Source organism: Artibeus jamaicensis, unplaced genomic scaffold (assembly GCF_021234435.1).
Source record: "Artibeus jamaicensis isolate MK-2021 breed Jamaican fruit bat unplaced genomic scaffold, CSHL_Jam_final contig_1132, whole genome shotgun sequence".
NCBI lineage: Eukaryota > Metazoa > Chordata > Mammalia > Chiroptera > Phyllostomidae > Artibeus > Artibeus jamaicensis.
Window position 1 is genome coordinate 9,308,529 of NW_026521221.1, and position 16,487 is coordinate 9,325,015.

A 16,487-nucleotide genomic window follows, 5' to 3' on the forward strand; every position below is an offset into this window, starting at 1 on the left:
TCAAGAAGCCCTGGCTGCAGCTACAGAGATGTCCTTGTAACCCTTGATCTCCTTAACTTCATTGCTGCTGATAAGGACTTGTAGCTGGCGGCGTCCAGCTTTGAAGGGGTAGAGGTCCAACTGAATTTGGATGGTGCGTCCAGCCACCAAAGTTCCAAGGCTGAAAGTGAAAGGGAGCTCGTTAGAGCCCTGAGGAGTAACTGGTGGGATGGGTAATCTGGTTTTCCCCCTTGGTTGGGAAGGACTTCCCGCCTCCCCACACCTTCCCTGAGGAGGGTGGGAAGATGGGTGCACAGAGGCATCATCTAGGAGACAGAGGACTGTCTATGACCTGGAACCACCTGTCAGAGACCAGCATAAGACAGGTGAATGGTGATGGCACTTACTCATTTGACAACTGCCCATGGATGAGGCCACTTCCCTCCATCACCATCGTACAGTGACTCAGAGGCACTGTTCGGGTGTTGGTGAAGGTGACCTGGACTCTCAGTGCTTTGCCCACTTCGGCCCTCTCAGAGACCTGTGTGGGGAGAAGACAGGGATGTTGCAGGCAACCGACCTCATTTCTGCACTCCAGTAACCTCATTCCCCCATTCCTCTGTTGACTGCCAGGGACTGTTTATTTAGACCTAAAACACTGAAGTTGGAGGAAAAGAATATGAACTGAGAGTATTCAAGGCTAACACACATGCTGTCTTAGGAGGAAACCACCATCAATTGTAAATTGGCACCAAGTTGAAATTTTTTCCGTTTCTATCATCTAGTTCAGAATGGCAATTAGATCCAATTTCAGTGCCAGCTCCAATCTAATGAGAAAGCTGTGTTAAAAAGAAACATGCCTATTGTACTCCAATGAGAGCCTCAAAGTAGAATGGGTAAAAATAACTTAGGAATCCAACATAGTCACACAAATCATCCCCAGATCCCTTACTGATGGGGGCCAATTGTTGGCATAGTTGGCATCTGATGTGTTTCCATCGGATCCTGTTGTAACCAGGCTTCAAGTAATGGGCAGGGCTCTTGCCTCAGCACCAGGCTGACTGCTTGCGATTCTGCCCACTGTTGGTGCAGGCTGCCTGACATTACTTGGCCCGACAACATGCCCAGGTGAAAACCAGCAGGCGGCCAGGTGGTTTATGACACAGAGCCACTCAATTCTCATTCTGGGTGGGGAATGGGGTGTGCTGTTGGGAAGCCACAAGATACAAAGCCAGGTTGTGACTAGGCTCAGGGGGAGTCTTTCAGAGTGCCAGGGGAAAGTGGGGAAGAAGCTTTGGGGGAAGGAAACCCTGGTACCAGGAGATGAAGAGCATCCTGCCCGCCTCCCTTTACCCTTCCTTCACCTGTATTCCTTCCTCATCCAACAGCCTTGCCAGCCGCTCAAACATCTGAACTCAAAATCTCAGGCTCACCTGTCATTTGTTTCCCTATTCCTTGTCACCTCCATCTTATCAGCAGTCACATTTCGAATTTGACTTGTGGTCTCTCTCTCAAACCTCTGTGACTCCAACTCCCAGTCATGGTCTTTCTTGCCTCTGCAAAGCTACTTCCTTGCTTAAAAATGCTTTCATTTCTGTCTCCTATGTCTATATAGTGTCTTCCTATATTTACATTCCATTTGAATCTTCTGTAAAATGTCACCTCCTCTGGAAAGCCTACATGCTCTGTCCTGCACTTTGTACCGAGCACAGAAGATCACACCACATTGTGCTTTGATCACCCACTTAGTGTTGGGACAGGGACTGTGTCTCTTGTGGCTGTGTCCCTAAGCCCTGGGTTGCATGAGTGAGAGGGCCCTGGCCTGGGTCCCAGTGGTGTGCAGACACCTTACCTCAATAGATAAACGGGGAGGCTCCAGGGAGATATCTTTTAGGACCAGTATGGACCTCTCCGTCCCCTCCACCTCAGCGATGCCAGACACGCGTATCAGCTTTTCATCCGTCAGCTTGTTTCTATAATTGATGTAGGGTAGCAAGAGCGGCCACTGTATCTCTAAGCACAGATAAAAGATGTCTTGAGTCTGGGGAATGGGTCTCAGAAAGGGAGGGGGTAGGAGGAAATGTGTGTGTGAGAGGAAAACTTAGTTTGGGTGTGAGAGAATAAGTGTGTGCATCTAGATGGGTGGGTGAAAGTGTCTGTGTGTGTGTGTAAGAGAAAGATAGTGGGCTTACTCTGCCCCTGTTGCACCGAGAGGTCGCTGCCATGTTTCACCTGGTGGGGTGTAATCAGAAGTACACTTGGTATCCAAACTCCTACCAACAGCAGCTTTACTGCCCAGTGAGTGTATGTGTGCATGTGTGTGTTGGGGAGATGTTGGGGTTTCTGTGTGATCTGGCTGATCCAGCCCAGCTTTCTTCATGGCCCCAAAGTCTACCTCCCGCTCTGTAGATAACTTTCTAGGCCTGCCTCATACTCACCCTCCCCAAAGTCCAGGTTCAAGTGCACTATTTGCCTCCAGAGGGGCTCCCGAGCTCCACCCTTGTGTAGCAGGGCCTGTGCGCAGAAGCGTACGTGCAGTCTGATGGGACCCTGGGGATGGGCTCTGTTTGGCACTCTCCTTGCATGCAGCTTCAGCAGCAGGTCCTGGCCCCACTCAGGTGTCCTGGCCAGGCGAAGCCGCAGCTGTGCTGGCTGATCCTGAGAGTCCCTGGACCCCAGCAGATCCAGGAAGGGTAAAGAGGCCCTTCTGGAGACCAGCATTTTCTTGGATGCCTTCATGAAAACAGACCGCTCCTCAGAGGATCCTAGCAGAAAGGAGAGACAGGAAAAACTTCAGTAGGAGCAGTCAAGGAGCCAATGACCTTCTTTAGGAAACAAGCCATTAGTATCTCCCAGCTCCCCTTTCAAATCCCTAACCAGAGGAATAGCTATGTCAGGAGGCAACGCAGCATCATGGCTGAAACATGCAGAGTGGTGTTGCTTGGTGCTGGATTTAAATCCTGGATTTAATTTCTTTGTCACAGTCCTCTAATCTCTCAGAGCTCAGCTTTCACCTAGAGCCTGGAGCTATCTCCTTGCCTCAAAGAGTTGCCAAAATTTGGGCTTAAATGAGTTGTTCTTTGTCAACAGTATTGCCACTGTTGTCACTATCATCACCATCAAAGCCAGAGGCTTCTCTCCCCCACCAGCATCCTCACTTCTAAAATATATGCTCAAGGTCCTGGCTGGTGTGGCTCAGCAGATTGAGCACTGGCCTGTGAAACGAAAGGTTGCTAGTTTGATTCCAATCAGGGCACATGCCTGGCTTGGGGGGCAAGGTCCCCTGGTTGTGGGTCCGCAAGAGGTAACCAACTGACGTTTCTCATAATCATGTTTCTCTCTCTCTCTCTCTCCCTTCCCCTCCCTCAGGAAATAAATAAATAAAATATTTAAAAATATAGGTATATATATGCTCAAGCCTTTTAAATAGAGCTTCATCTTTTGCCCCTAGGGGCTATTCAACATTCAGTCTTAACCCCAACTCACCCTCAACTGTGGACCTCTCTAGAATATTTACTAAGCACCAGAGCCACTGTTCCAATTAGTTTCTATGTATTAACTCAACAGCCCTTTGAAATACTGTTAACCCATTTTACAGATGAGAAAGTAGAGGCATGGGGATGATAAGAATTTGTCCAGGCTTATACAGCTAGAACATAGCAAGCCCTTGTTAGTACCCAGGCAGCCTGACTCCACCCTGGCCTTCTCCATGGGACCTCGACTCCCTTCCACAGGCCTGGAAGCCATTTCCTTCCTCGAGCATCTGCCTCTGCCCTTGCTGCCACCCCCATTGCCATGATAGGAGTCTGTGGTGTGACCCCAGGATAGAGTTGCCGGGTAAAATCAAGGACATTCAATTAAATTTGAAAATTAGATAAACAACAAATACTTTTTAGTATAAGAATATCACATGCAATATTTGGGACCTACTTATACTAATAACCTTTTTTTGTCTGAATTTATCTAGAATTCAAATTTAACTGGATACCCTTTATTTTCATTTGCTAAATCCAGCAACCCTGCCTTGGGGCCACATGGTCAGGGCTCAGGAAAGCCCTGGGAGTTTTCCATGAGGAAGTTTTTATGTGGTGATGATTTTAATGTGGGATCTAGCCCCACTGGGAGGCAACGCAAAAAAGGTTCTATCCACCACCCTCCCCAAACTCCCGGGGCCCCAGGTACCTTCTGGGTACTTGTAGGAGCTGGTGATGTTCCGGCACTGGTCTGATCCTACCATCTTGGTGCTGATGTTATTCCCAATAGAACTGGTGTTATGGGCCAGGATTTCCTGGGCCTGGCCATCCCCAAAGAGCCAAATGACTTCGTCGGCATTCACCTCAGCATACACAAACGGGGTGTCGTAGGGCAGGTGGACATCCCCTTCCCTGATGGCCCTCACGGAGGCAGGGCCACAGCAGAACAGCCCTGTGCAGGGAACAGGAGTGGTAGACAGCTAACATGGCTGCTGACACGGGGACAAGGGCAGCTGCTCATGGTTGTGGGAAGTAGGGAGATGGGACAGGGAGTGGCAGTGGCACCTAATGCCATCCTACAGTTCCCATTAATTTAGCTGATTCCCACAGCCACCTTGTGAAGTGACAGCATCATCCTCCCCCTTTAAAGCTGAAGTAACTGAGAGGTCACTTAGCCTGTCAAGGTCAAAGTCAGACTCCTGACCCAAAGTTGTCCCTGCTTTGACTTTGGGAAGGAAATAAAGTGGGAAAAATACTTCTTTCTTGCCTCTTGCTCAGATGGCTTCACCCTGATTGGCCTTTCCACAGAGCCCAGACCCTCCCATGGTGGTCCTCACTCACCGCTGCTGGTTTCCTGGGGAGTGGGGTCTAGAACCTGCCACCCGTTGTATCCTGGTGGGAGATCTTTCCGGATCATCCAGCACTCATTCCAGACATGGAAATTCCTACAGAAAGGAGGAAGGTGATAAAGACTCAGAGTTCCAGCACATTTGCCAGGTATGAGACACCTACACTAAGTGCTTGCTCATGTCATTGTTTCTTCTTCTTCTTTTTTAAAAAAAAATGTATTTGGAAATAATTTCAAGCTTACAGTAGAGTTACACAAATATTACAAAAATAGTACAAAGAGCACCCATAGACCCAATTTATAGACTGTTAACATTTTGCTCCATTTGCTTTATTATTGGCTTACTTTCAGTATGGATATGGAGATTGCATCTTTTATTTTTTCTTTTTTACTTCGGTGAATATTTCCTTAGAATAGGGATTGTCCCTTACATAATTTATACAGTTATCAATCTCATACATTTAATATTGATACAATGCTTTAAAAATCTAATTTGCTGCCCTGGCTGGTGTAGCTCAGTGAATTGAGTGTGGGCTGCGAACCAAAGGGTTGCCAGTTCAATTCCCAGTCAGGGCACATGCCTGGTTGCAGACCAGGTCCCCAGTGGAGGCCATGTGAGCGGCTGGGCTACCACACATTGATGTTTCTCTCCCTATCTTTCTCCCTCTCTCTAAAAATAAATAAATAAAAATTAAAAATTAAAAAGTTAATAAAAATAAAAATCTAATTTGCTGTCTATATTTCAATTTTGTTCATTGACCTAATAATAGTTATCCTTGCAGAGGTGTCCAAACTTGTGGTGTCTCTGGGCCACACTGGAAGAAGAAGAGTTGTCTTGTGCCACATATTAAATATATAAACACTAATGAAAACAAAAAAATCTCATAATGCTTTAAGTAAATTTATGGTTCTGTGTTGGGCCACATTCATGGTCATCCTGGACCACATGTGGCCCATGGGCCGCAGGTTGGACACCCCTGCTTTGTAGCACATTCTTTTCCACCCAGTCCAGAATCACACATTGCATTTAGTTGTCCAGGACCCCTTGTCTCCTTATTCTGGAGCAGTTCTTCAGCCTTTGTTTTATTACACTGAAATTTGAATAGAATATTTGTTCGTTTTACCAGAGTGGTCCTCATTTTTGGCTTCTCTGGTGTTTCCTCATTATTAGATTTAGGTTAGGCATTCACAGAATTCTACATGAGCGATATATTCTTCTCAGATACACAACTGCTTTTTTTAAAAAGAGATTTTATTTATTTATTTTTAGAGAGAGGAGAGAAGAAGGAGAAAGAGAGGGAAGAGAAACATTGTCAGGAGGGAGAAACATCAATGGGTTGCCTGTTGTTCAGGCTTGGAAGGGGGATGGAACCTGCAACCCAGGCGTGTGCATTGACTAGGAATCAAACTGGCGACTCTTCGCTATGCATAATGATGCCCAACCAACCGAGCATCACCGGTCAGGACCACCCCTGCTTCTTGGATCTGAGTAGTGTCAGCCATCTAGGAGCTCAGAGAGAGAGGGCAGCTAGTTCTCAATGCAGCTCATGGGTCTTACCTGTAAATGGGATGGAAAGGGAAAAACAAGAAGTCAGGTTTGGGGTAGAGCAGAGGAGAAAGGAACCAGGGAAAGAGACTAGAGTTCCAAAAATAAAGAGACATACAGATATACACACACACTCGTGTATACACAGGCACACAGGCACGCATACAATCGGAGTGGGGGTGAGTCAGGGAGAGGAAGAAGTCAAGAGAGACTGATGCAGGGGTAGCGCCCCTAGACTTTGGCCTGACAGGAGAAACAGAATGGTGCAAGCAGAAAGACCCAAAACAGGAAGAATAAGATGAATGCAGACTTTGAGGTCAGTATTCAGAGGTACAATCTATTCATTTGCTTGCCAGCTTCAGAATCTTATTGCATAGTCTTCTATCTCTGAAATGAGTTTGATGTGATGATCTAATTAGCCAGAGCAGTCTTCTGGGTTGGGAACTTTTTCTCTGAGCATCAGCAACAACACACAGGGTAATACTGCCTCACAGCACGAGGGAACTAGGTCATTTTCCCATCCTACTTGGTATAGAGCAGAGACCTGTTCAAGACAAGTGCCCCTTACCATATTTTGTCTCGTTTCGGAGTTGACAGCATTTCTGCATTTCGATCATAGTAGGTATCTAAGGTCAAATTCCCATCCACGCTGTGTGCAGAACGGAAATTGGAAACAATACGGGTTGGAACACCTAAACATCTCATTACTAAAGAGAAGAAAAGAATGGAAAATCACTGAGTTTATTTCAAGCTGAATCACTGGTATCCCAGGCACACTTTCTAACTTTTTTGCTGGAGGAGAAAAAGAAGGCCAAGATTCTTGCAGATCTGTACCTGCAGCTCCTTCATTCTCAGAACCACACCCAGGCCCAAAACCCTGCTGCCTATCTGCCCTGTGGATGGTCTCCAACCATCTGGAGAAAAAAAAAAAGCATTTGATGGTTACTTAAAACAACATTTAATAACTCAATTTATCATTTAGGGTTTCTCCTATTCATCAGCTTTCCAAATTAAAAACAAAGAATCTAGCCCTGGCTGGTGTGGCCCAGTGGCTGAGTGCCAGCCTGTGGACTGAAAGGTCACTGCTTCAATTCCCTGCCAGGGCACACACCCGGGTTGCAGGTCAGGTCCCCAGTTAGGGGGAGCATGGGAGGCAACCAATCAATGTATCTTTCACACATTGACGTTTATTTCCCTCTCTTTCTCCATCTTTTTCCTCTCTCTGACAGTAAACAAATAAAAAGCCTTTAAAACAAACAAACAAAAATCCAAAGGATATAAAACATTTCATAATTCAAAAGAAAATGGAAGAATTTAGGCCTCTGCTGTGGCTGGTTTCAGAAGAGATGTGTGACCTTAGGTAAGTGGCTTAACTCGTATGGGCCTTAGTCTCCTTGTATGTAACAAAAAGAGGAATCAGACCAGATGATTCTCAGTTCTGGATTTCTGGATCTGTAATTCTACTGAAAGGCAAGGGTCTGGCAGAGGTAAGAAACAAATCCTGAATGAACAGAGGAGCAAGATAGACTTAGGAAGGGAACTCGCAAGTACAATGAGGCAATAACCATCTTTGTTAAGGCAACAGCATCCTCTTGTGGCTGTGAAGATGGTGCTACACAGGCTTTTTAAAGCTGAGTTCACACATCTACTCACCCGAAATGGACATTATACCACAGTGATCATCACCACACACGCACACATACGCACACCTGCCCAGGGCCATGAAATCAAGCCAAGAGCCAGATGTTCCCAAGACAGAGTTTAAAGGGAGGTCATCCCACCCCTCTCCTGTTGGGGGTGAGCAGGGAGCAGATGGCGCCTACCTCACTGCTACGAGGATTACAGTGCTTTGAAACGTAGAAGGACTATTGAGATAGACTATTCTTTTTTTGTTTTTATTCATTCAAGAGCCCCAAAGAGCTATACCTATCTGCAATCACCTGTCTACTCCCAGCACAGCTGCTGAGCTTTTCACAAACCCTTACCAAGGGCAAGAACTAGACTAGGGCTGCAAGTGGCCAGAAGCAGCTTGATGGGAGCAGATCTGCACTTGCTCAATGGCCCCAGAACTCTAGGGCCTGGGAGTGGGGACAGGCTCAGAGGTGGAGCAGGGACACAGACTCAGCCCTTCTCCTCTTCTCAAACTCTAACCACCTAAACCCTCCTCCACAATGCCTACCTAGCCACCCCAAGGGTAAATTTGACTCTACTAAATGCTGGCACTGTCCCGAGCATTTCCACTGAAAACAGATGGGTAACGTGAGGTCACTTGATTTCAGCACTCAGATTTAAAGCTCTTCTCTGTCAGAAGCACCTACACATAACGGCCAAGCTCTGCTGCCCCTCTCAGAAAAATCTAGAACTTTGTCTTTGTCCCCTGTCTCTGTCCTCCCTATTCTGTGCTTCCTCATTCAGCCCATGAGTTCAGCCAGCATTCATCGAGCCCCACAGCGTAGCGCATGGCACTGTGAAAGGAACTCCTCCTGCCTTGCACTGGGGGAGACAGGCGGGCACCTCAGTGCTTTCCATCTCCTCTCACCTTTGCAGACAATCTGATCAACAAATTAGCACTGAATTGTAAATAACGGATAATGCATAAAACAGCAATGCTCTTTAAGGGTAGTTAGCAAAGTAGCAAATCTCTAATTTTAACTCCGAGAATCTCTCTGAAAAGCATTTGGAAGCTGCCAGCTCTGCCTACAGGTGAGATCCACTCTTCCAGACCATCTGCTTGCGCCTCAGGCTTCCCAAACTTGTCCTGACTCCAGGCTCACCTTGAACTGAGAAGCCTAGGCACGTGGCAGAAAAAAAAAGCTCCCTCAAGGAGACTGGAGTGATTGCAACAGGTCAACCTCCCTGCTGGGTAAATGTGCGGGACTCCTCAAGACCGTAGAGCATGCTGGTTAAGAGCCAAGTGCCCACAACTCCTCAGCTGTGGGCAAGCCACATACGTTTACTCATTTGAAAATGGTGATGTCAGAGCCCAACCGCAAAGGATTGTCACGAAGGTGTAATCAGTGATTCTGCATTTCTACCTCCCCTCACTCACCAGTGCACATAACACCCGCAAAGACCCAGCACTGTCCATACTTCACAGGCTCCCCGCCCCTGGCTGACCACTGCCGCAGGATGGCCACGCTGCCATTCCACTCCAGCGGGCTGACCCCCAGGGAGTAGTCCTCTCCCCAGCTCCCCTGCAGCACGCCATTGTCATCATTGCTGTTGATCTGCAAAGGACAGATGGGTGGGTTTCCACAGTGCCTACGGGAAGCCCAGACTGCCCTCCGACAGGGGCGTGGAGGCTCTGCCCTTACCATGGCGCTCACCACCCTGCAGATGTACACCACGTCATTCCTCTGGGAGCAGTCTTTGGACGGGTTCTCTAAGAAGTACAAGCTCTTGTTCAGGATCTCAAAGCAGATATCTATGATGTCCTCTTCAAACTTCCAAGTGATTGCAAGGGAGAAAAAGAAAAGAGAAGGGTAAAAATGTCTGGAATGCTGAAACTTCAAGTAAGTAACAGACTTTTAGGGAAGGTGTGTGGGGGGATGGGGGTAAATAGCAGACAAAGCTCTGCCTTTTAAATCAAAATGGCAATTCTGAAAAACTGACCTGTGTGGCTCTGATGGAAAATGCAAAGAGAATTCAGAGAGATGAAAGATCCTCATTGACTGAAGTGATCAGAGAAGGCTATTGGAGCTGGTGGGCTTTGAAAGCTGAGGCAGACAGGAGAGAGGAGGGTGAGGTCTTTGAACATGGTGGGTGCCCAGGACGGGGCTTAGAGATCCTCATTTCTGGAGGACTTGTGGGAAAAAAACAGAGAGAGAAATATAGGCAGGGCAAGGCATGTGCGGAGAGGGAGAGAAGTGTGGAGAGCCTTCAAACCAGGCGGAGGATTCAGCACTGACATCAGCACAGGAGAAGCCAGGGAGGCTCGTGCCACTCATTTACAACATGTATTTGTGACATGTCACAGCCCTTTTGGCTGCCAAATGCACTGGTATTTGCCTCAGCTTCAAAAAGCCACACAAGCCGTCACAGTTGGAGGCCAGGGAAGCTGATTTTCCTTAATAAGGCTTCCTGCTCCGCCCCCCTTCCTCCCTCCTGATGTGTGGACAGACAGAAACTACACCAGCAATGGTTGGTGGTTGAGGGTGGAACATCTAGCCCCCTAATCCTGTATCCTAAGCGGATATTTGATATTATAAAATAATTGCTGTTCACTTTTCTTCAGTTCTGATCATGTATTGTGGTTTGGTTTTTCAGAAAAAGTCATCATCTTTTAGAGCTATATTCTGAAGTGTTACTGGATTAAATGATATGGTACCCAGCATTTGCTTTAAAAAATCCAGTGATGAAGTGGAGTGGGTGGTGGGGTGCGGGAAGACTGGAGGAATATAAACCAGAGATCAGCAAACTTTTTTTGTAAAGTGACAAGTAGTAAATATTTTAGGCTTTGCAGGCTGAAGAGATTCTGTTCTAACTACTCAGCTCTGCCACTGTAGCACAAAAGGAGCCACAGTTGATACCTAAATGTATGAGCATACTTGGGTTCCAACAAAATGGTATTTATGGCCCTGGCTAGGTGGCTCAGTTGGTAGAAATGTTGTCTCATGCACGAAAAGGTTTCGGGTTCAATTCCCTGTCAGGGCACATACCTGGGTTGAAGGTTTGGCCCCCATTCAGGGTACATGGGAACATATGGGAGAAAACCAATCTATGCTCCTCTTTCTCTCTCTCTCTCTCCCTTCTTTCCTCTATTAAAAAATCAATAAGTATTTCCTCAGGTGAGGATTTAAAAAAATGGTATTTATAAACACAGAAATTTGAATTTTATATAATTTGCACAAAATATTATCGATATTTTTTTTCCAACAATTTAAAAGTGTGAAAGTCATTCTTAGTTTGTGGGCCATGTGAAAACAGAGAGGCCACACTTGGCCCATGGCCTATAGTTTGCAAACCCCTGGTGTAGATGAGACAGACAAGACTCACCATAAATTGATCACTATCGAAGCTGAGACAGGTTCATGGAGGTTCACTGTAGTAGCGTCTACTATGATTGTGTTTTAAGTTTTTCACAATAAAATATTAAAAACTAAAAAGGAGCCCTGGCTGATGTGGCCCAGCGGATTGAGCACTGGCCTGCAAACCAAAGGGTTGATGGTTAGATTCCCAGACAGGGCACATGCCTGTGTTGTAGACCACAGTGCCCCCCCAGTAGGGGGCACTTGAGAGGCAACCACACATTGATGTTTCTCACCCTTTCTTTCTCCCACCTTTCCCCTCTGTCTAAAAATACATAAATAAAATCTTTTAAAAAAGACCTAAAAAGAAAGGCATCTCCTTTTCCTTCTTTGTCCCTCTCACTGGATGGGAAATTGGTCCAGCACCACATACCCAGACTTGTTAGTGGCTGTTTGTGAGCCCACCTTCCCAGATAGTGTTACCTGCCCGTAGTTCCAGGGACAGGAGGTGATGAATCTCTCCTGACCCTTGTACACGAAGCCGTAGTCCATCATGATATACTCCTGCAGCAGTGCTTCACTGGGCAGATAGACATCATCTTCTGAGCAGTTAAGAGGAGTGGAGGGGGTAAAACACCGAACCAAGAAAACACACAAAAACATGACAATAACAAAAAAACAGAGTAGTAAAAGTGAAAACAATAATGAAAATTATCTTTCTGGAAAAAGGAGAAGCAATGAGGTGATGAAAATAGAAATCAGGAGTGGACCCCTTAAAAGTCTACTGTATGTTTTTGTAGAGGCCAGAAATAAAATCTATACTTTAAAAAAATAATGATTATCTTCTGTTGATTGTAAAAGCAGCAAGCTTATTGTGGAGAGTTGGAAAACATAGATGATGGAAAGAAGATAATGAAAACCACTGATTCCCACCCCTCAGAGACACTCACATGTTGGTGTATTCTGGCCACTCTCTCTTTCCCTACACATATATGTAATATATTAGGTATCACATTATGTTCCATCTCCTAATCTATTTCACTGAATCTCACACCACATAAGTCATTTCAAAAGAGAGTGTATGGGACCAAAATGTGGAGCTCTTAATGCTATGAGCTAAGGCTGAACTTCTCTATGGAATATAATAGACACTCAATAGTGCTGTTTTCCTGGGGAGATATGAGATTGAAAAAGAAAATTATACCATGAACATTTTCAACATGCCACTAAATATTCCTTGTAAAGAAGATTTTCGGTGAGTACAAGGTAACGTAATGCATAGATGTGCAACATTTTATCTTCTGGGCCTTCTGAGTAAATTCTACAGAACATTCCCAATGGATCAAGTTGGCATTACCACCTGCAAGCAAGCTGTACCTGCACTCCAAGGGTTAAAAAGCAGGAAGAAAGTCCCCAGGGAGTGAGTCCCGCTGAAACCCTGCCCTTGAGAAGTCTCTATCTTCAGAGTGTAGGAGCCAATGACTGCACTGGATGGTGTGAAGAGGGAGACAGAGAGTAAGTTGGAGTCCACGGTGAAGTCAGAAGCACTCCAGACATTCCCTTGTCGGGTCCGGGTGAGTGAGAAGGTGGCTCGGGTTCCTGACAGCTCCGTGGGTGCTGGTCCTGTGCAGAAAAGAATGACTCCAAAGTGAGGTTCAAAAAATCGATGTGACATGATTCCAGGCATCCTTGGAAGGACCCTCACCTTTTTCCAACACTTGTCAATCCTCTTAGTTTAAGATTTTTACTGCCTCTGGGTGTCCTTGGGCAAGCTACTTAAGATCTCTGGACCTCAGGTTTTAATCTGTGAAATGGGATCATAATAGTACCCACCTGAAAGTCTAGTCACAAGGATTAAACAAGTTTAAGTGTCTGAAGTTTAGAACAGTGTCTGTAGTATATTTAAAGGTTAGTTGTTATTATCACAACTTCAGTTTTTTGAGTTTGCCAAATTCTTTCTTAACAACACTAATAGGGTGCTAACAACTGCCTGAGGAATCCAAGGAGAAGAGAGGAAGGGCAGCTCAGAAGAGGGGGGTAGGGGCCCTGCAGGTGAACTTTGCCATGGGGAGGGTGAACTCACCGGTCTCAGCTGTGAAGGTAATGTGGTCGGCCCCCCAGTGGAAGGGTCGGTTGAAATTCAGTTGGAGCATGAAGGGCTGGCCCCGGCGCACAATGAGCCGCTTGAGGCCCATCTCCTGCGTGTGATGAGCCTGGTTGTTCCTGGGGCTCTGCAGGTCAACAGACCTGAGCTCTAAGGCTACCACTGGGAGAGAGGGGGGCACAGGTCACTGCCCACTGTGGTTCCCTGGGCTCAGCATCCTCTGACATTGTCGATCATTTCTGTGGCACCTGGCTCTGACTTAAGTGAGATTCCAGATCTTAGGCCTTCTGCCACCCACTCCCTGGTTGCAGGACTCGGTCTCAGAGGGTGATCCAGCAGGCCCTGGCCTGAGAGTGCAGGCACAATGACTCCAGTGACCTCTGGACCTGAACCCGGAGCCACAGTGTTTAGGAATTAAGGTCCTAGAAAGCAAATCATTTCCAGATAACTGAAATTTACCTCACCACATACCATTAACCATTTGTGTTGATGTTCTTTCTATAAGTTACTCTATTATTCTGCTGATTAAAGAAAGAGCAAGTAAGAAATTTTTATGAATTAAGTCAATGAGATGACTGGAGGCTGAGACCTCAGCTACAGGCCAGTTTCTACTTTAGGATACAGGGTAGGTGGAAGCCTCGGGGTTATTTATAGGTTATTTCTTGCTTCTCAACCATGTTCCCAGTATATGAAGGCACTTACCACTGCTTTCTGAGGTGCTACTGTATAAGTGTACCTAGTGTACAGTTTAAGAATTTTCATTTGGATCTAAGGAGGAACACACCAAGACACAACATAATTCTATTAGCTAAAAGTAAAGATAAAGAGAATATCTGAAAAACAGCTAGAGGAAAGGAGACAGTTACCTACAAAGGAGTTCCCATCAGACTATCAGCTGATTTCTCAAAAGAAACCTTACAGGCAAGAAGGGGCTGGAAAGAAGTATTCCAAGTCATGAAAGGCAAGGACCTACATCCAAGATTCCTCTATCCAGCGAAGCTTTCATTTAGAATGGAAGGGTAGATAAAGTGCTTTCCAGGTAAGGTCAAGTTAAAAGAGTTCATCGTCACCAAGCCCTTGTTATATGAAATGTTAAAGGGACTTATCTAAGAAAAAGAAGATAAAAAAACTATGAACAATAAAATGACAACAAACTCACAACTGTCAGCAACTGAACCTGAAAAAACAAAAACAAACTAAACAAACACCTAGAATAGGAACAGAACCACAGAAATGGAGATCACATGGAAGGTTGTCAGCAGGGAGGGGGAGGAGAGGAATGGGGGAAAAGGTACAGGGAATAAGAAGCATAAATGGTAGGTGCAAAATAGACAGGGGGAATTAAGAAGAGCATAAGATACGGAGAAGCCAAAGAACATATACGTACGACCCATGGACATGAATTAAGGATGGGAGGACTGCTGGTGGGAGGGGGTTGCAGGGCAGAGGGGGATAAAGGGGAGAAAAAATTGGGAGAACTGTAATAGTATTACTAATAACATATACTTAAAAAAGAAGAATTCTCATAACACCAAGTGTGTTATGAGAGTGTGTGTAAGTGTACAGGCTCTCACTGCCTCAACTGTGAGTCCTTGAGTCATTTAAAATCCCTAGACATCAGTGTCCTCAGCTGAACAATGGAGACAATGCTAATCCTACCTCACAGAGTTCATATGGGCAATAAGTGAGAATTCACAGGTAGAGACCTTAGCGTAGCAGCAGGTACAAAATAAGCACTCCATCAAAGGAAGGGCCTTCATTAGTTGTTCTTAGCATTAGTAATAATGCAGCCTTGGATTGCATTTGCTTTGTTATTTTTACTGGTGATTTTTATTGAATTTCTGTCAACAAAAAATCTATTAGGTCTTTTCCCCTAGCAGTACATTAATTTATCTCAGTGGTTCTCAACTGGGGAAAGTTTGTCCCCTGGAGGACTTGTGGCAATACCTGGAGACATTTTCAGTTGTCACAACTAGGGGAAAGGCTGCTGCTGACATCTAATGGGTAGAGGCTGGGGATGCTGCCAAACAGCATCCTGTAGGAAAATCTCGAGTTTGCTCCCTCCCAGTCATGATGTGAACTGTGGGTCATAGTCAAAAGGTTGAAAAAAACTGGCCTAAGTCCTATTGGAAACTAGTTGCATATCATCTGTTCCTGAGGGTCCTGACGTTTTCATTCCAAGACCTACTGAGCCTTCCCAGAAAGCCCCTCCACCCCAAACGTAGTTCCCAATGGCCATTCCACCCTGAACGATCAGATACCCAGAAGAGGCAGTGAAGAACACACTTCCACAGGAAGGACCAGTACCGGGGCAGCCTGTTCCTGGCTGCCGTTCACACCTCAAAGCACAGTCCCCATGGGCAGCCAACTTCATTTTTTTCTGGCCCCGGGCTGACTCTTGGTTTAGGGAAAAAGGGGAGGAAGAAGAAGAGAGCTGTCTTCTTCTTCATGCTCAAAGTTGCAGTGCACAGAGTAAACTCATTCTCCACTGGAGGCTCAGATTTTCTTTTTTGATTCCATTTAATATAATTATGCTTTTGGCCCACTCAAGTGCCTTTCATGTCAGGGAGACAATGACTTCAGAGAACCAAAGGGAGGGCCTTCAAAGGATCAGAAATAAAAGCCCAAAGATCAGGAAGAAGTTCAACAAAGTAGGAAATCAAGCAGAATCATTAGTAAAAGCATGTCAGTGCCCACAAGGCCTTCCTGCCTTGGCCACTGGCCCACCAGAGTTAGTAACAAGTAAGAGGAGAGGTAAGCCCCAGCCACATGACTCCTGGTGCTTGATTAGTACAAAAACAAGGACATAAAAAGGATCAAAATATAACCTTATGTATTACCAGTCTTAAAAAAAATGTTAAAACAGCCCTCACTGCCTTCAGTGAATTCTGAAATGGGAAACTCTTGCCCTCTGAGAGGTCAAAGCTTTTGTGGAAGGTTTTATCTCTCCCTTTGAGTCTTGGCTCAGAGGTAACCACTGATCAGGGACTTTCTTTGACCTTTGAAGATGATGCCCCACCTCCTACCTGTGGTCACTTACCATCTCAACACCTTCTTTATTTTCTGCAGA

General features: G+C 45.8%; 1 protein-coding gene across 1 annotated transcript; it reads right to left on the bottom strand.

Annotated features, from left to right (window-relative positions):
• Positions 1-13,508, bottom strand: TGM7 (transglutaminase 7). Its single transcript, XM_053665334.1, has 11 exons — positions 13,397-13,508; positions 12,691-12,936; positions 11,797-11,915; positions 9,396-9,789; positions 6,915-7,053; positions 4,794-4,897; positions 4,162-4,404; positions 2,418-2,744; positions 1,832-1,992; positions 387-520; positions 1-160 (listed from the first exon to the last, which is right to left on the bottom strand). Exons 1-11 carry the CDS (start codon positions 13,506-13,508, stop codon positions 1-3), a joined length of 2,139 nt encoding a protein of 712 aa, XP_053521309.1.
• Between the last annotated feature and the right edge of the window lie 2,979 nt (positions 13,509-16,487).